Below are 20,890 nucleotides of genomic sequence, written 5' to 3'. Positions count from 1 at the left end.
TTAGTGAATATTGTTATGTGTTTGATGCATTGTATCAACTAGATTCCTGCATTGTATCAACTAAGTCTTGAGTGTTCACAATATATAAATTATTATATATGCCAACATGCACTGATGCACATCTTCGTTGAAGAGATAATGGATGCTTTGCAGGCCAAGGAACAAATTTGTGGAGGACTACCATAAATTTTCTGCTCTCCAATAATCTAATCCACAACTTAAATTATTGAAAATTCTCTAGTATTACACGATTCATAAACTAAATCCACGTGGGTTGCCGGTCAAATGGTCTCTTTCAAGTTCTAGCGATCGATATTTGAGTTTAACAATAAAGCATGTGATATTAATAAAGATGATATTTGTCTATTATTTAATATAATATTAAAGATTATGTTACTATAAAGTGAGATATGACAAGATGTCATTTGACTTCCTAACTTCCTTTATACCATTTTAATAAAATAAATCAGTTCCTTATATTATTCATATTCATATATCACATTTATTTTATGTATTTAGCCTTTGCTAAGCTAAGTTAAACCTTCTTCTCTTTAATTTAAGGTTCATTTGTCAATACGAATAACGATAATAAGTCATTAATAGTCACGTGATTAATTTATTTATCTTCAAACCTCATTTGAACAAGAGAGAGGGATGCTCATTCAAATTTTATATAAAGCACCACACTCAAAATCAAGACTTTAGTTAGACTCGTGACAATATATTGGACTCTTTAGTTTTCATTTTTAAGTGAAACAAAATTAACAAAAAACAATGGTAGAAAGGAAAATGTTGAATAAGGATGGCAATAAAACTCACCATAGTGGATACCTGCCGGGCAATTTTTATGAGAATTTAGGTATTAAAAATCTCAATTAAGGCAAATTTGTGAACAAATATAAAATCTCTAATGAAGATGAGTAGAAGATCCCTAACTATCAAAAATCGATTATATTTAAATTGTTAACCTTTCTCCTCAAAATAAAATCAGCCTGAAAGAATGGTAACTTATATTGCGTTGATTGGTTTCAATTTTCTTGTAATAAATGAGTGAAATCAAAAAGTAACCTCAAAACATTGTTTGCAAATTATTTAAACTACATAAAAATAAATCTTTTAATTATTTTTTACATGATATATATATATATATATTTACTAAATGGGTGATGATAATATCTGTCAAAACAGGGGCTAATTATTATAGTTAATGGAGTAAAAGTGTAATTTTACCCATCTAGTTACAATAATCGATTCCCATTTAGTTATTTTTATTATCATTATTATGGAACATGATTTTCTATTAGGTATTTATTACTAATAAAATATTCAACAAAAACAGAAATATTAATGAAAATGTTATTAGACTGTATTGATATTTTGTATTGTTGTTAGTTAGTTGGTTGTATTAGTTAGCTTGTTATGTGTTGTTGTGAACCAAGGGTATTTCTATAATTAGACAACGAATTAGTTTTAGGGTATTTAAGGTTAAGATATGAATAATGAAAAGATCAGTGAGGCCATTATCTCCTTCTTGTCTCTTGATTGTTCAAGATGGTTTCAGAGCACAAATTGCTCGTGTTTCTTCCATCTGCTTTCACTTGCTTTGTTGATACTTTGGTTTCCTTCCAATGTCGTGAGCCCTAGGTTTGTCTTTCCTATTTCATTTTTCATCGATTCAGTTCACGAAGCTTTCTCGGAGATTTCTCTCGTTTTTGTTCAATTTTTTTATTCATCTCGACGATCATTTCTTTTGGCGATTTCAATTGTCTTTTCCCAACGATCTTTGTCTATTCTTTTCGCTTTCTTTCAAGCAACTTTATTCTTTTGAACGAATCAGGTTTTCTAACGATTTGTTCAAAACCTATTCCTAACTTGTTGATTTGTTTGATTTCTCTATTTGGACAAATCTAGTATTCTATTGGTTTTCTGTTGATTTGTTTAAACTTATCTTGCTTTATGATTTTTGTCTAATTCAACTTTTGCATTGATGAGAAATTCTGTCATTGATGACGGATCTAGTTTGTACTTCATCACCATTCTAACAATCCTAGTTTGGTTCTGGTTTCTCAACCATTAATTGGAGAAAATTATGCCTTGTGGAGTTGCACAATGATGATTACTTTGTCTGTAAAGAATAAGCTAGGGTTTATCAACGGTGATATTTTGGGACCTACATGTGATATCTCTCTTATTAATGCTTGGATTAGAAATAACAATATTGTTATATCTTGGATTCTTATTCTGTTTCAAAGAAGATTTCTACAAGTGTTATATACTATAAATCAACACATGATATGTGGATTGATCTTAAAGAAAGATATCAACAAAGTAATGGACCTAGGATTTTTCAATTAAGACGTGAATTAGTGAACTAAAATCAGTGGAACTTAACTGTGAGTGCTTATTTGACCAAACTAAAGACCATTTGGGATGAGTTAGGCAACTTTAGACCTATGTGTACATACAAAAAATGTTCTTGTGGGGGAAATAAAGCACTGGTAGATTAATATCAACTAGAATATGTAATGTCATTTCTAATGGGGTTGAACGATCCGTTTTCTCAAGTTAGAGGTCAATTGCTTCTTATGGATCCTATCCCACCAATTAACAAGGTCTTTGCCTTAATATCTCAAGAGGAAAAACAAAGAAGTATTGTGAATTATGTTGGTGGAAGTAATTTAACTTTATTTTTTGTCAAACATGATGTGAATAGGTTTGTTCTTAGTAAGTTTTAGAGGAAAAATAGACCTGTATGTACTCACTGTGGTTACAGTGGACATACCATTGAAAAGTGCCATAAGTTGCATGGTTACCCTCCTAGATACAAACCTAGACAAAGGACTAATGCTAATCAAAATTCTAATTGGGTAAATTCTGTAGTTTTCAATTAAGTGACTAAAAATGGCTCTAATTAATCCACGAAAGAAGATATGGGAGAGTTTATGCAATCCTTGAATTCCACACAATATCAGCAATTGTTGAATGTGTTGAGCTCCCACCTATTAAATGTTAAGATTGGTGCTTAGGATGATGTTTTTCCTGATCAAGTATCATGTATTTGTCTTTCAATTTCGATCTATCCAAAGCTTAGATATAGATGTTCTAGATATTGGATAGTGGACTCAGGGGTTACCAGCCACATATGCTATGATCAGTCATGTTTTAGTCACTTAAGGTCTATTCAAAATGCATATGCGACCTTACCTGATCATAGTAGGATTTCTGTTCCATTTGTTGGGACAGTGAAGATCACTTCTCATATAGTGCTTGAAGATGTGATTTATGTGCCTCAATTCAAGTTTAATATGTTATCTGTGAGTGCATTAACATCACGACCTTCTTTATGCATCACTTTCTTATCCAATACCTATGTTATACAGGATGTATATCACTCGAAGATGATTTGTAGGGGTGATCTCCTCTACGGATTATATGTCATTGATGCTGGTTTGTTTTCACTTGGGAATAAAATTGGGATATGTAATGATGCTGTTACAATAGCTAATGTAGTAGTAAATAGAACTACTTGGCATAATAGACTGGGACATATTTCATATGAAAAATTGGACAACTTAAGTGATTTGTTGAATTTTCCTGCTACTACTAAAACCACATAATCTAATCCTTCTCTAGTTTGTCTTTTGGCTAAATAGTTGATATTATCTTTTACGTCGAATAATCATTTGTCACAACATGCATTTGATCATATTCACTATGATACATGAGGTCCATATCATGTTTAAACTTATTCTAGGCATAGATACTTTCTAACCCTTGTTGATGATTGTACACGTTGTACATAGGTGTTTCTTATGAGGCAAAAATTTGATGCTAGGGCCATAATTCCCAAATTTTTCTTTGTGATTGAAACTTAGTTTAATAAGATGATCAAGAAGTTTAGATTCGATAATGCTCTTGAATTGATGTTTACTAATTATTTTATTTCCAAAGGTGTTATTCACCAGTTTTCTTGTGTTGAAAGATCAGAACAGAACTTGATAGTTGAACGTAAGCATCAACATCTTCTTAATATGGCCAGAGCTTTATATTTTCAATCTCGGGTGTTTATTAAATTTTGGGGTGAATGTGTGTTGACTGTCGCTTTTCTGATTAATAGGACATCATCACCTATTTTACATCATTAATCTTCGTATGAAATGTTGTATCATACCCCTATGGATTATGCCTATTTTAGGGTTTTTGGATGCTTATGTTTTGCCTCTACTTTACCATCACATAGAAACAAATTTTATCCTAGAGCAAAAGCTTGTGTTTTTATTAGGTATCCTCTAGGCATCAAAGGATATAAGCTTTATGATCTTACTACTAAGACCATGTTTATCTCCCGAGATGTTGTCTTTCATGAGCATATCTTCTCTTTTCATTCTATTACTACAGTTGATGAAGTGTTTGATCCTTTCCCCAATCTTGTTCTGCCCAACCCTAACCATGATTTGTTATCTCATGAAGGTCTTCTTCTGATATCATACTTGATTCTTCCTCTAGCAATCCTGAATTTGTATCTCTTGTTGGTCATTTTGATCCTCCAATTGTGACTTTTAATCCTATTTGCAGGTCTATTAGAGACACAAAAACCTCTTTCATATCTTCGCGATTTTCATTGTAACCTTTTGACAAACTAGTTTTCTTCTCCTGCTAAAATACCTTATCCATTGTATCATTACATCTCTTATGATAAACTCTTTACATCCCATTGTTCTTTCCTTCTTACCGTGTCCTCTACACTTGAACCCCAACATTACCATCAGGTTGTCCAATATCCTCATTGGAAGGCTACTATGGATGCTAAACTTAAGGCTATGCAACAGAACAAAACTTGGTGTGTCACTACTCTTCCATCTACTAAACATTTTATTAGTTGAAAGTGGGTTTACAAAATTAAATACAAATCAGATGGGACTATCGAATGTTATAAGGCTCATCTAGTGGCAAAAAGATATACTCAACAAGAAGGATTGGATTTTTTTTGACACATTTCCCCGATTGCTAAAATGGTTATTGTTAGGGTTTTACTTGCACTTGTTGCCATTTATAATCTTATCCAGCTTGATGTTATTAATGTATTTTTAACGGGAATCTTTTTGAGGAAGTGTATATGGATCTTTTTCCTGGTTATAAGCCTCAAGCTCGTGTTTTAGTTCAAGAGAAGAGGTTAGTATGCAAACTCCACAAGTCAATATATGGCTTAAAATAGGCTTCTCGGCAATGATTTTCTAAATTTTATTCTATACTTGTCAAGAATGGTTTTCATCAATCTTTATCGGACTATTTCTTGTTTACTAAGGGCACTGGCAGTTCATTTTGTGGCATTTTTTGTTTACGTTGATGATATAATACATACTAGTCCTAATGTTGTACCCATAGAATCTCTAAAGGTATTTCTTTATAACCATTTTAAATTGAATAATCTTGGCCAGTGAAAATATTTTTTTGGGATTGGAGATAGCATATTCTTCTAAAGGTATTTTTCTATCTCAAAGACATTATATCTTATGTAATACCCAAGAAATTAGAATTATTTGAAAATAAATGTTTTATTATAAAAACGAAATTTCGAGGAAGATTGATATTTAAATAGCTCAAAAAATTGACTGAATCGACTGCAGGGAGTGCCCTGCAGCCGAGATGCTAAAGGAAAATGATATGGCTATGATGAGTATTTCGAGGCATGATTTATGATATCGAAAGAAATGAGATCATGAACGATTTTCGGTACAACTAAAATGCAGCTGTCATTTAGGCTACAAAATCGAATTGTTACAGATGACTTTTTAGAAGTCAACAGAAGCTTGAGAGGGCTTCAATTTTTCATAAGTAACAACCCTTCAGTGGTTTCAAAAAGAAACGAAAGGGTTTAAGGCCAAAATGAAGATTCGGGCCTAAGTGTAGTTGTCCAAAATTGCCAGAGAGAGGTCAAAACAATGTTTTTTCAGAATCTTCAGGGGTCAAATGGATGTTTTAGGACTTGAGGGTATTAAATGTAATATTGGAAAGTTCAAGGCTAAGTAAAAAGGTCCAAAAAGGTAAAGGCTAAAAAATTAAGGGCTAAAGTGCAAAATCAGCAAAAATTCGGCCAAAGGAAATCCGACCAGCACATGGCCGGTCAGCGATGGCCGATTTTGACCATGGGGTTGCATAAGAGATGGTCGGGGGAGCATCTTTTGTAAAGGGCTTGGCCAACAATAACCATTGGGTTGGCCAGAAAAACAAGAAAAGCAACCGAAAGTTGGGTCAGATTGTTGAGTGCCTGTAATTGCTTCTTTTTTTTTTGTCAGATAAGGGTGCCTCAAGATCGATCCAGGGTAGGGTTATACTCTAAGGGCCATGGGCTAGGCAAGAAAGGGCTTTTGAAGCATCAGATTTGCTTATAAATAGACGTCCACGGTGATTGAGATTTTCAGAGCTTTGAAGCTCAAATCGAGGGTTTTTTCGAATAAATTGAGAGTCGAAATTATGGGGCTTTTGTTGCCCATGAGTAGTAGATCATTTTTATGCATTTTGATGCATTTTCGTCATGGCTTGAAGGTGTTTCGATGCTTCATTGAAGAAGGAGGTGGGTGGTCGATCCAAGAGTTTAGCCGACAAATTGGACCCCTTTCGGTGCTCATTTGGAGGCCCAAGATGGACCATTGTGATCGACGGGATGAAGGATTTCAATAGGTGGAAGAAACTAGAAACTCCGACTAACCATTGCTAGAGAAGATGATCGAAGCGTGGGCCACACGCGCAGCCCACGCGCTAGCGCGTGAGGGCGCGTCCTGCTTGGAAAATTGTAAAAAATTTCCTAAATTCCTAGAAAAATGTTTTGTCGAGATTTGTGCAAAAAGATCTGGGTTTGGGATTTTCGATGTCTCGATTTTTGCACTAAATAGCCTCGTTTTGTGTGAAAACGTAATATCCGGGTAAGTTCAGTAATTTTCTTTTAAATTTCATTCGATATTATGAATTGTTGTGGAATTAGATTTGAGAAAATAGTCTCGATGGTATTTATTCGGATTTTTAGAGGACAAAATTGAAGAAAATGAAGGAAAATATCTAGAAATTGGGATTTTGAGATATTTAGTGATTAAATATGCTTTTTATGATTTATGTGCTAGAGAAAAAGTGATTAGTGCAACTTTTGAGAGTTGGCACGAAAATCGAGGTTGGGCACGCATATTGAGGCGATGCATGCACTACAAAAAATAGGTTTTTTTGCGGCGGTTTCTTAGCATTTAGCGGCGGTTTTCAAAAAATCGCAGCTAAAATACAAAAAAAAATTAATAATTAAAAAATAAAAAAATTAATTTTTGCGGCGGTTCAAAACCGCCACTAAATTCATTAAATAAAAAAATTAAAATTAAATTTAGCGACGGTTTTCAAAAAACCACCACTAAAATACAAAAAAAAATAATAATTAAAAAATAAAAAAAATAATTTTTGCGACGGTTCAAAACCGCCGCTAAATTTATTAAATAAAAAAATTAAAATTAAATTTAACGGCGATTTTTCGAAAACCGTCGCTAAAATACAAAAAAAAATTAATAATTAAAAAATAAAAAATAAATTAATTTTTGCGACGGTTTGAAACCGCCGCTAAATTCATTAAATAAAAAATACAAAAAAATTATATTATTAATAAAAAAATTAAATTAATAAAAAGTAAAAAAATTATAAATTAAAAAATTAAATCTGAACATATATTATGCATAAATTAAATAAAAATTAAATTAAATAATTAAAAATACAAAAAAAAACGAAAAACGACTCCAACACGTTAAAATATAAAAAAATGAAAAATTAAATAATTAAAATAAAAATAAAAAATTAAAATGACTCCAACTGAATTCATAAAATTAAATTAATAATAATTAAAAAATTAATAATTAAAAAGTTAAAATAATCTGAATATATATTATACATTAATTAAAAAATAAAAAATAAATCTGAATATATTATATTCAAAAAGAATTTATTTATTTGTATTATTTTTTTAACTTTATTAATTCTATTTCTTATTTTATTACAATAATTTTTTAATTAAAATAGTACAAAAAACGTATACGTTTTTTTTAATTAAAATAATTATATATTATGATATATTTATGTTATTTTTATGTAATATATAAATATAATATTTATTATTTATCATATATCATATATTTATTTATTACATATAAACATATATATATATATATATATATAAAATAGCGGCGGTTTTTTTTCTAGTTTTAAAATAGCGGCGGTTTTAAAACCGCCGCTAAAATATTTTTATTTTTTATTTAATTAAAATATGATTTAGCGGCAGTTTTAAAACCGCCGCTAAAATCAAAATATTTTATAAAAGAATAAAAAATATTAAAATTTAAAACCGCCGCTAAGTTTAACAAAACCGTCGCAAAAAATTTCATTTTGCGGCGGTTATTCCAGCGGTTGCTAAAAATCGCCGCTAAAACCGCCGCGACTCCTCATATAGCGGCGGTTTTCAAAACCGTCGCTAAAACACTTAGCGGCGGTCAAAAACCGCCGCTAAATGACAAAAAAACCGTCGCTAAAACTCAATTTTTTTGTAGTGACGCTTTGCAAGAATTTTGAGTTTATCTTTAAAAGTGAGTTGTTCTATCCTATATGATATGATTGTTTATTATGCATGATATTTATGAAAGATATGATTGCTTATATATGCATGATATTTATGAAAGATATGATTCATTTTGTCATATTGCATGGAAAGTCGTGATATTTACATGGTATGATATTATTGTCATATTGATATTTGTGCATGGGAATGGAATGTCACCCTAAGAGTGTAGCCGTAATTCCCTAAGGGTAATTGATAGAACAACGTTAGACTTATCTTGCAGAAGTTCGGGATTCTACCTAGGGTTTCGTGCTGGGCTGGCCTAGAAAGTTACAATAGGTCAAGTGTTTGTTCATGTATTTGCATCACGCATTCACGTATCACGTTTTTTAACCCTTATTAGAAGTTTCATCTTTTAATGGGTTATACTTCTAGAACATTCAACGTTCCAATTAAGATTTGCAGTTATGGTAGTGGAATGATCGATGAAGTGGCCAATGGGTCCAACGAGTTATTTGGGTATATGCTCATTCGTGAGGATTCAGGACATGTTTTTAGAAAATTATACTATATTGATGATCATGTATAACCATTACGATTTGATGTATTTTTGAGGCATCATTAGTTTTTATCTAAGGTGCTCAATTGTTAGGGAAATTCTATTTGCAACCATAATTTTTACTCTTCGTAACCAGCGTAAAGTAAAATTTTAATTTTTACTATTTACAACCAGAGTGATTTCTTTTTGCATCCATCCATATTTCAAATATACCCTCCAAACACCCATCCCTCAAAAGATACCTCCACGCGTAGCAAACCCACTCTATTATTCAAATAATAGCAGCTATAGCTAAATAGATATAAGATATTAGAAAATTATTAATATTTTTAAAAATTAAAATAATTTTTTAATATTATCAAATAACATACATCTATATAATTTATATTTAAAAATAATATAATTTATAATATCAATTACTAGTTCAATAACATAATTTACATACTACAAATGAATTAAATTAATGAATTCAAAAAAAACATAATATATATATATATATGTAATATATATGTATAGCTATGTAATATGAAATCATTCTCACAGTATTTGTAATATTATAATTATATATATATATTACATATATAATATATATAGTTATAATTATACATAATTATATTACATAAACTATTATATATATATTATAATATATAAAATATATATATATATATTCTCCCGAGGTTCAGGAGAATTGAATTCTCCCGAATCTCAATATTCGGGAGAATTCATATTCTCCGAATTTATAAATTTGGAGTTGTATGAACCTCTCGAATTTTGAGGTTCGGGAGTTGAGGGATGTCCCGAACAACGGGGTTCGGGGGCTAGGAGATACCTCGAATCTCGAGATTCGGGGAACCCTAAATTGCCCGAATCCCAAGGTTCGGGACATCCCCCAGCTCCCGAACTTTAGGGTTCGGGGTTTCAGACAATTTTGGAGTTCAGAGGTTGAGGGATGCCTCGAACCCCGGGGTTCGGGGGTTGGGGGATGTCCCGAACTCAGAGATTCGGGGAACTCCAAATTGCCAGAACCCCAAGGTGCGGGGCATTTCCCAGGTCCCGAACCTTAGGATTCGGGGCTTGAAGGCACCCCCGAAAGATATTTTTTATTTTTTAATTAATCTTATTTTTTTAATTCTTTTGTCGTGCATGTAAATTATGTGATTTAATTCATCCGTAGTGTAGGTAAATTATGTGATTTAACTAGTGATTGATGTTATAAATTATGTTATTTTTAAAAATAAATTATATAGATACATGTTATTTGATAATATTGAGAAATTATTTTAATTTTTAAAAATATTAATAATTTTTTACTGTCTTATATCGATCTATTATAATTGTTGCTATTTGAATAATAGAATAAAATGGCTGTGGCGATGGTGGGTGCACGCGCTTGAGGAATAATGGTGAATGATTGATCGTAAACAATTTAAATGAAGGGTAAATATGAGTTTTCATCTGAGGATATTTTAGGGATATTAAAAGTGGGTTACGGAGAGCAAAAATGATGGTTACAAATAGAATTTCCCCAGTTGTTATCTTTTGATGATAAATTTCCATGTATTTAAGTATTTGAAAATGTAATGGTACGGATTCTTATTTTATGATTAAAATGAATTTCGATTTTGTACCATATCAGGTTTCGATTTTAAGCTTCCACATTTATGATGATTATCTGTCTGGGCTTATTGATTATTGTTTAGTATGCTGGGAAGGTAAAACGGGATTGTCAGGAAATGATTTATATTAAAAAAAAAAATATTTCCAAAATTTTCTAAGTTATTTAACGCTCGAAAAAGCGGGGCGTTACACCCTAAAACTTCTTGAAGATACCATATTTCTTGCTTGTAAGCCAGCTTCTTTACATATGCTTTCTAATTCTAAGTTGTATGCATTTGATGGAGAGTTATTAGTTGATCATTCTATGTATAGAAGATTAATTGATAGGCTATTGTATCTTAGTGTATCTCAGCCTAATATTAGCTTTGCTATACATAAGTTGAGTTAATTTGTATCTTAGCCTAGGCAATCTCATTTAGATGTGACACATCATCTTTTACAATATCTTAAGTCATCTCCAAGTCAAGGTTTATTGTTTTCAACTCATTCTTGTTTTCAACTTAGAGTCTTTTCTGATGTTAACTGGGGTTTCTGTTTGGATTCATAAAAGTCTACTACTGGTTCTGTATTTTCCTTGGAGATTTTTTGGTTTCTTGGAGAGCTAAGAAGCAGAGCACTGTTTCTTACTTCTCAGCTGAAGCTGAATACCGGGTTCTAGCTACTACTGCTAGTAAGCTTGTATGGCTTACTCAGTTGTTGCTAGAATTTCATTTTAATTCTACTGATCTTGCTTTTTTTTTTTTTTTTTTCCTGTGATAATCAAGCATCAATTCACATTGCCACTAATCCCGTCTTTCATGAGTGCACAAAACATATTGAGTTGGATTGTCATTTTGTTTGCAAGAAGATTACTGTTGGTACTATTAAGTTGATGCCTATATGCACTTAGCATCAGCTTGCAGATCTGTTTACTAAACCTTTGTCTGCAACTCAACTCTTTTCACTATTATCCAAGATGGCCATTTTTGACATATATAGTTCATTTTGAAAGGGCGTATAAGACTATTGATATTTTGTATTGTTGTTTGTTAGCTTGTTATATTTGTATTGTTGTTAGTTAGTTTGATGTATTAGTAAGCTTGTTATGTGTTATTGTTGTGAACCAAGGGTAGTTCTGTAATTAGACAATGAATAAATTTTAAGATAGAGATTTAATTAATAAAAAGATTAGTGAGGCCATTATCTCTTTTTTTTGTCTCTTCACTATTCAAGAAATGTGAAAATGGGATAGTAGGGTCTGGTCCAAGTCATTCACAATGCAATTTTTAATTAGGGAGGGGACAAGTGAAATTATAGAAAAGTAAGAGGACGGAGTTGCAAGGAGAAGGACAACAACCAAGACCCACTTGATCCAATGCCCATGTTTGATTTCGGAAATCTAAGGTCAGATTGGACATTTCGGACCCCACCCAACTAAAGCTCAGGCTCAGGCTCATGCTCAGCTTAGCTTATCTATCTAAATTTCGTAGTCTATGAATTTAGAGATGGGAGCTGCTATTCGCTACACCGCAGGACTACAACAACCAGGCATCCCTGTCGCCCCCAAGTCAATGGCATATCCATCGAGCCGTTGATTTCCGTTGCCCAATCATTTGCACCTCGGTCCACCTAGGCAGGCCCTACACCTGCGCCGCACAGTATGTCTCCCCCTCTCCACTTTAGGCGCCCCCTCAAGATCATTCGAACTGCGGGGCCCACATTCCGCACTTGTATGCCTGATCCCGTGCTTGAAAAGTATCCGCTGCATCGCAGCTCACGGCACACTCCTATTCCTCACCTGGCTTTATGTTGGTCGGACTTCAAATGTTTCGTTGAAAGCAACGAATTTTATCCCGCCACGTGTCGGTCTGCCGGGTGTACACTCGCGTGCTAGAAAAATCGGTGCTTTGGACAACTTGGTTTAAACAGCAGGGGTGTTTTGGTGATTTGATCAGCTGATAAATTTGAAAAAGCATGCCATGTCAGCGATCCGTGCGCGGACCATGCGAGTGAATTTAGCCGTGGATGTCCGGAAAAATGAAGATCTCCTGGCCGTCGATCGGCCCCCAACTACTCAGCCTCACTCTTTCTGCTTTGATCCGATCCCCTGTGACACGCCCCACCTTTTAAATCCCTCCGCTCTCTTTACTCTCTTCCTGTCCCCTCTTCTCTACAGTCTCTGAGTTCTCTCTCTAGATTTTCTCTCTCTTTCTCGGTAATTGTTTGTTCGGGCATGGCCGCCGAAGAGTCCAACAATCCGCCAACCCAACCCGAGCCTCAACCAGGCGCCGCTCCTTCGTCTCTTCCTCAGTACCCAGAGGTGAAGTGAAATGTGATTTGCTCGATTTTTTTTTATTTTTTTGGGTGCTGGATTTGAGTCGATTTTGCTGATTTGGGTTGTTTTTTGCAGCTGATTCTAGCTGCGATTGAAGCTCTGGGAGACAAGAACGGGTCGAACAAGTCGGCGATATCGAAGCAAATCGAGGCCACCTACGGCGAGCTGCCGGCGGCGCACTCGACACTGCTGTCCCACCATTTGAACAAGATGAAGCAGAGTGGTCAGCTTGTGATGATGAAGAACAATTACATGAAGCCCGATCCGAGTGCCCCGCCCCGCCGCGGCCGGGGCCGCCCGCCCAAGCCCAAGGTTCCTCTCCCACCCGGCACGGTGGTTCCACCGCCTCGGCCCCGCGGCCGGCCGCCGAAATCCCGAGATCCCCTGGGCCCACCCTCTCCGCCCAAGAAAAAGCCACCGTCTTCCGGCACCGGCCGCAAGCGTGGCCGGCCGCCGAAGAAGGCAAAGACCGCAGACGCCGACGGTGGCGCAGCTCCGGCGGGTGGCGCGCCGAGGGGCAGAGGCCGGCCTCCGAAGGTCAAGCCTGCTGTCACTGCTCCGGTAGAGTGCTGATAGAGATCAGAAGAGTACCGAATTTGTAACCAAATGGCTGGTGACAATGTTGGTCAATTAAGGTTTGGAGTTCGAATCTCCTGAATTTTAGTGTTTTTCATTAGGTATCGGGTGATAAAGAGTAGGATTAGGGGCGTTAGCGCTAATTGTTGCGTCTTTTTTCTTTTTCTTTTCTTAATCTCATGAGTGTGTTGTAACTTGTAAGATTAGTGTTAGGTTGGGGTGGATTTGGAGGGGACTGTTATCTCCTGTAATTTGCACTGTAAATTTAATTATGCAGAGCCGTTGAGGCTTTTATGGCCTCTTCAATTTCTCCTCCCTTTCTCCATTAAAAGCAGTTCCCCCCCCCCCCCCCCAAAAAAAAAAAAAAAAAAAAAAAAAAAAAATTTTAAAACTTGAGGCTGATTCTGTTTCTGCTTTCGCTTTGCTGCTTTTTTGTCTACGCTTTTTTGCTTTGTTTGCATTTTGAGAGTAATGTTGGAGTCTGATGAGTCCCGCACTGCACATTTGCTTGCTTCAACTTAGGTGGCAGCCCTAGCCGTTGTTTGATGAATCTCTTCATAATGCATACATACATACATACATACATATATAAAGCATAGTACAAAATGATAAAATATGATTACAATATTTTTAAAAGTACGAGTCATGTGATTGAAAACGTTTCAAGTTTGAATAAAATAATAATAAAATATTGATTTTTTTTTTTTTTAATGAGTTTTTGGATCAAATGGGTTGGAGGGTAATCAGATTTGAATTTTAGCCACCCTTTTGCTTCTCCCAACTTTGGATGTGCTTTGTTTTTTAAAGCAAAACTTTAAATGTGCTCAATAAATGTGATGCTTTTTTTGTTGCTAGCTAGCAATGGCATTGATTTGTGGAGGGTGGGAAATTTCCAAACTAGGAACTAAATTTTGAATTTTTGCATAATTTGTATTGGTGGGAATTCAAATTTAGAACAAGTTTGGAAAGATATGCAAACTAAAATTTAAAAGTAATTACTTTTCTTTAGGATCAAGGAAACAACATTTTCATGTCTTTTACATTAGCAATTTGATGGCGTATGGACGGATTGGTCATTAATTAAATTTATAAGCCTTTTTATGAGATTCAAATTACATTTTGAGCTAATCTAATTTTAAAATATATATACAAATGAAATAGGGTGCGTTTGATAAAAGTGAAAAATGAGAATGGAATTTAAATTTCATAAAATTTCAATTCTTACCCTAATCCCTAAGAATTTAAATTTCTTGATTTCAAGAATTTTTTTTACTTTTTGAATTAAGATGAAATTCGAATTTCATGAAATTGAAAAGTTATTTGATAAATTTTTTTAAAATTTAGATGAAATTCAAATTGTACTCTTATTTTCCACTCCTATCAAATGTACTTTAAGAGTAACTACTTCAGGTTAGGTTGACAAGATGCCACCCTAATAATTAAGTTATCAAAGAATTTAGGTAGTAAAAGATTATATACCTTTTGAGTTGATCTTTGTGATAAGGATCACAATGAAAGTTAGTTGACTCTACCTAGGTCGCAAAAGATTAATTGATTCATTTTCATTTTGTGAGTCCAAAAGTCGACATGATTGAAATTGTTAAATAAGTGTTGAATATCTTATTCCAAGTTTATAGAGATTAAGACATATGGTGAGTTTTTAGATCGTGTTTCTTTATACTAGACTTGGATTTATTATTTCCTTAAATCATAAAAATTCCCTGTTGAAATCCTATCTTATATGGGGATTGCCTCTAGAGAAAGGCTTAATAGATAAGTGCTTTGAGATCTTATTTTCTTAAACCATGTTTTGTGAAGATTATATATATCTTGGCTATGAAAATATTGTCTTTTAGATAGATTAGGTCATTTTAGGCTTTTATTTTTATTTTTTTATTTTATCTCTAAACAATTAGATTTAAGGAGTATAATTCACCCGAGTTTAAATTTTTTGTAATATCTAACTTTATTGACGAAATTATCTAATTTTATTGGGGAATTTTTGTAATAACAAGGGTTTAGAAGTCAAACTCTGAGTTGACTAGGTGGTTGAGCTCCAACCTGGCTCTAATAACCTGGCACCTTGTTCTACATGGATTTCTTTTTTTTTGGACATCATTAGACTTCCCCGCCTCCTTTTAATTTAAGAAGTTAATGCCATGCTAATTGTGCCCATTAACTCCATGGTTGCATTTATTATATTTTCGACATATCTATCATTATTGGCATGTGAAATTGCTATTCTCTATTTCCCTTACAAATGTCATGCAACTAAGTTGTTCTTTACCATCACTATTGTTTTTTTTTTTTTGGCGTTTCACCTTTTTTGGGTAATGATTTCTCCTTAGAAGTGATATCATTTTCTTTTTCCGATGTACCTCTTTCCTTAGAAGTGATATCATTTTCTTTTTCCGATGTACCTCTTTTCCTATTACACTAAGGGTGTATTTGATAGGGGTAAAAAATGAGGGTAGAATTCGAATTCCATCTAAATTTTAAGAAATTCTATCAAATAGCTTTTCAATTCCATGGAATTCGAATTCCATCTTAGTTCAAAAAATAAATATTTTCCTTGAAATTAAGGAATTGAAATTCCTAGGGATTGGGGTAAGAATTTGAATTCCATGGAATTAGAATTATACTCTCATTTTTCACCTCTATTAAACGCACCCTTAAGGTGCGTTTAATTGCAAGGGTAGAATTTGAGTGGAAAGAAAATAAATTCTTAGAAATTGAATTACAAGGAAAATGAATTCCTGAAAATTAAAAGTTTAAGCTGTTTGATTGGTATAATTTTTTATTTGAAAAATGATGTTATTTTCCATATTTTAGTGTTTGATTGGTAATATTTTTCATAGAATTTGATTATTTTCTTGGCATTTCGTGTTTGATAAGCATTATTTTTCATGGAAAATGACACATTTTTTATGGAATTTAATGATGAAAATGTATTAAAAAATATTAAATCTTGTAAAAAAAATTAAAATAATAATGTATTTTAAATTAATTAAATTATTTTCTCAAAAAATGAAACTACAAAATTAATTTTTTTTGTTTCCCAAAGAAATAATTTATATATAATTTTTGGCATATTCACTTTTTATATATTTATATTTATTAATTATTAAATTTTTGACATATTCACTTTTTATACATATATTTATATATTTATATTTATTAAATAACCCCCCCAGCTTGCCCTTCTCGCTCATCCCAGTAGCCGCCCACCTGCACTTTTCAATTGTTAGGAAAATTCCATCTCTTCCCTCCTAAGAAATTTGATTTCCATGATTTGAAAGAAAATGCCCTCACGTGATCATTGCAAGGAAAATGATTTCCCTAGAAAAAAAATGGCTGTCAAATAATGCACAAGTTGGAAATTGGGTGGAAAATTTGCCTTTTCCATGAAAAAAATTGGCTATCAAACACGCCCTTAGGATTTTCTTACCTTCTACCTCTCTTTATCCTTTTCTTACTTCTTTTCTGGAGAAATGGTTCTAGGATCCAAAAAGTTTAATGCCATTGGAATCAAACTAGTGAAGTATGAGGTTCATCCCACTTCTATCTTATCGTTAGTTAACCTATCAAAGGATGAAAGAAAGGTTTTTTTATCGACATACGATGTCCCGAAGGATTGGGTGGTGGAGCTTAACCCCCATCTCAAAGCCTACCATATTGTCTTAGATTAACTTTGCTTCCGTGAGATAGCATTCAAGTAGGGTGCATGCCTTTTGTCAAGATGAAGCCTGATGGACTTGCTTTGACACCATGCTATCACCTCCTCTTAATTATCTCTTTTCGAATGGAGGTACTTGATATGGGTCATTGTGATAAGCTTTGCTACTGCCGTGGAGTTGATCGCAAAGTTGTTTAATTTCTTCCTTCAATTCACCGAGACACTAGAGGTTGGATCTCCTTAGTAGGGGTGTGCATGTGTCGGTATGGCTAGTTTTTGGCTATTTTATTGCGCCAAACCGCACATGCGGTTTTCACATGTAGTCAAACCGACCGGTTTGATTTGGCGAGGAAAAACCACACCAAACCGCATTACGTAACGTGGTGCGGTTTGGTGCGATTTTCACAGTTTGCAGATAAATCCCAACAACCCCAATCGACATATAGATAAATCCAAATCCAATTATCTTAATCAGACAATGTCCACCAAAGATCTCAAGCTTCCGCACCGAACCATCTTATTAACAAAACATTCTAGAATGGAAGTGTAAATGGAAGAGATACCTTATTAGAAATGGAGTTGGTATTGTTGGATCTGGGGAAAACAGATCTGAGTCGTCCGTGGACTGGTGCGGCCGACGATAGGGGATGGGTCGTTGCAACTCTCTGTCGCTCGTGCGACCTAGGGCGAGGGATGGGTCGTTGCAGCAAGTCTCCGCCGCTCGTGCGTGGACTATGCGACCAGCAACGAGGGTCGTCGCAAGTCTTCATCGTTCATGCCTCGTGGTCTAGTGCGGCGGCCAACGAGGGACGAGTAGGTGGTCTGGTGCGATGACCGATAGAGAATGGGTGGGTACAAGACTGGTGCAACAGCCGGCGAGAATGGGTGCATGCAACAACTTTGAGAGATGAAGAGGGGGAGAAGAGAGAAATGCTTAAATGGTTTAGGGTTACCCCAACCCCCTTTTATATTTTACATTTTATTTTTTATATTTTTAATTAATATAATATATATCGGGCAATTTGGTTTGAAATCGAATTGCGAAACCCCCAAACCGTGTGGTGTGCAGTTCGGGGGTTTCTCAAACCATGCGGTCCGATTCGGTGCATCAGTTTTGGTGAACATCCCTACTCCTTAGTAATAATGGTTGTGAGAGAAAATGAGCTCATCTAGTTGATGGAGCCCAATGTTGCTCATGTTGTTCTCATGGGACTTATAGGTTTGTAAGACTTCGATGATTGGTGTTGCCCAGAAAAATACCCAAAAGGGGGGTGAATTGGGTTTTTAAAAATTCTTAAATTTATAATTTTAATATGTTGTGATTGCAGTAGGATTAATAATAATAAAATCATACAACCATAAGGAACAAGAGAAATTTATAGAGGTTCGGCTCTAAAGAGCCTAATCTTCTCTCTTAAGATTTAGCTTGAGGTTCCACTAGAGAGAATCAACACTAACTTTTAATTGGAGGTAGAACCAACATACAATCACTTGTTTAAACAAGAACCACTAGTATACTACTAGCAAATACAATCCCTTCGCACAACAAATGAGTAAAATAATCCTCTCACACAACAAGTGAGTAAAAATAACAAACTTACAATCAGAGACAATTACAAACAAGTTACCAACGGTTGAAAATTCCACCAGCCAGCACATTTCCAGCACTTCAAACCTTCTCACTCTTGTTTGAATGCTCTATCAAGTTTGTTTTACTTTGAGCCTCCATACTTACCCTATATATAAACATCTTCTAACACACACTAACCATTAAAGAAATGGTTGATATGAAATTTGAAATTTAAAAAATGTTTAGACTTTCTCATACAATAAAAAAATATGTCTCATCTTTAATTCAAAATAAATTTACTTTTTGCCTGAGAAATCAAGATTTGAAAATTCAAATATAAGCTTTTGAGACATAAATAATTAAAATAAGAAAATTAATGTCTAAAATTAATTTCATTTAATTCAAAATAAATTTACTTTTTGCATGAGTAAGAGAAAATATGTCTAAAAATAATTCTCCTTTAATTCAAAATTTGAAAATTCAAATATAAACTTTTGAAACATAAATGATTAAAACAAGAAAACATGTCTAAAAATAATTATCCTTTAATTCAAAATAAATTTACTTTTTGCATGAGTAGGAGAAAACATGTCTAAAAATAATTCTCCTTTAATTCAAAATTTGAAAATTCAAATATAAACTTTTGAAACATAAATGATTAAAACAAGAAAATATGTCTAAAAACAATTATCCTTTAATTCAAAATAAATTTACTTTTTGCAAGAGTAGGAGAAAACATGTCTAAAAATAATTCTCCTTTAATTCAAAATTTGAAAATTCAAATATAAAGTTTTGAAACATAAATGATTAAAACAAGAAAACATGTCTAAAAACAATTATCTTTTAATTCAAAATAAATTTACTTTTTGCATGAGTAAGAGAAAACATGTCTCAAAATAATTCTCTTTTAATTCAAAATAAATTTACTTTATGTATGAGTAAGAAATGCATTTGTCAAGATATGAAAATTTAAACATAAACTTTTAAGACATAAATGATCAAAACAAGAAAACATGTTTAAAAACAATCCACCTTTAATTCAAAATAAATTTATATTTTGCATGAATAAAAAATATATTGATATCATAAAAATATTTTTGTTATTATCAAAATCATATTTACTTACTCTTAAGCTTAACAATCTCCTTTTTTTTGTTATCATCAAAATCATATTTACTTATCCTTGAGTTTAACAATCTCCCCCTTTTTGATGATGACAAAAATTTTATTTTTTACCATATATAAACATAACTCCCCCTAAGGATATGCTTTCCCTAAATTTATGCAAAAAAAAAAAAAAAATGATAAAATAGTTGACTAATAAGACAACAAATATGAGAGTACATAAAATCAAGACAAAAAATAAAACATGAGGTCATTTCTCCTTTTTTTTTTTTATCATAAATCAAAAAGTTATTGTGAGTTGAGAGAATAAAGATATATAAACAATACAACCCATGAGAAAAATATATCAACCATAATCCACAATATGATAGATAATGAACAAAGAGTATTGAAAATATAGATGGAACGTTAAGTACTAAAAATAGTACTTCATACCTATCATGGAATTACGCATTAATTATTCCAACCATAGATCCAATATTACACAACATCAAAGAGAGTAATCATATAATATTCAAGTAGTACAATATCATCACAAAATCTATAGAGCAATAATCTAATTCACCCATGTTGATAGTTTTGGATTTCACTGATGCTCAGTGCTAATGATGGTTTTTGAACACGATGGATCCAAATTCATCCACATCACATAGGAATGACCATTGACTGCTGCTTTCGACTGGGTAATGTTGTGAACTAACTTCTTGGAAACAAGGAAATGACACATTTTTTTATGGGATGACTGGGTTTTCAAAATTTCAAATAGGGTTTGGATCTTCCACAAAGGAAAGTGATTCGTAAAGGGAAATTTTAGCACCTTTGAGGCTATAAAGCCTTCTTTAAAAAAGCAAATAGTGGTTTAGTTAAAGGCT

General features: G+C 33.3%; 1 protein-coding gene across 1 annotated transcript; it reads left to right on the top strand.

Moving 5' to 3' along the window:
* Positions 1 to 12,875: 12,875 nt before the first annotated feature.
* Positions 12,876 to 13,960, top strand: LOC127810075 (HMG-Y-related protein B-like). The gene is made up of 2 exons (XM_052349315.1): positions 12,876 to 13,056; positions 13,147 to 13,960. The coding sequence occupies exons 1-2, from the start codon at positions 12,970 to 12,972 to the stop codon at positions 13,642 to 13,644; spliced, it is 585 nt and encodes a 194-aa protein (XP_052205275.1). The 5' UTR covers positions 12,876 to 12,969; the 3' UTR covers positions 13,645 to 13,960.
* Positions 13,961 to 20,890: the final 6,930 nt, after the last annotated feature.

This window comes from Diospyros lotus, chromosome 9 (genome assembly GCF_014633365.1).
Source record: "Diospyros lotus cultivar Yz01 chromosome 9, ASM1463336v1, whole genome shotgun sequence".
In the NCBI taxonomy this organism is placed as follows: Eukaryota; Viridiplantae; Streptophyta; class Magnoliopsida; order Ericales; family Ebenaceae; genus Diospyros; species Diospyros lotus.
The sequence above is the reverse complement of the archived record's forward strand: the minus strand, read 5'-3'. Positions and strand labels throughout refer to the sequence as shown.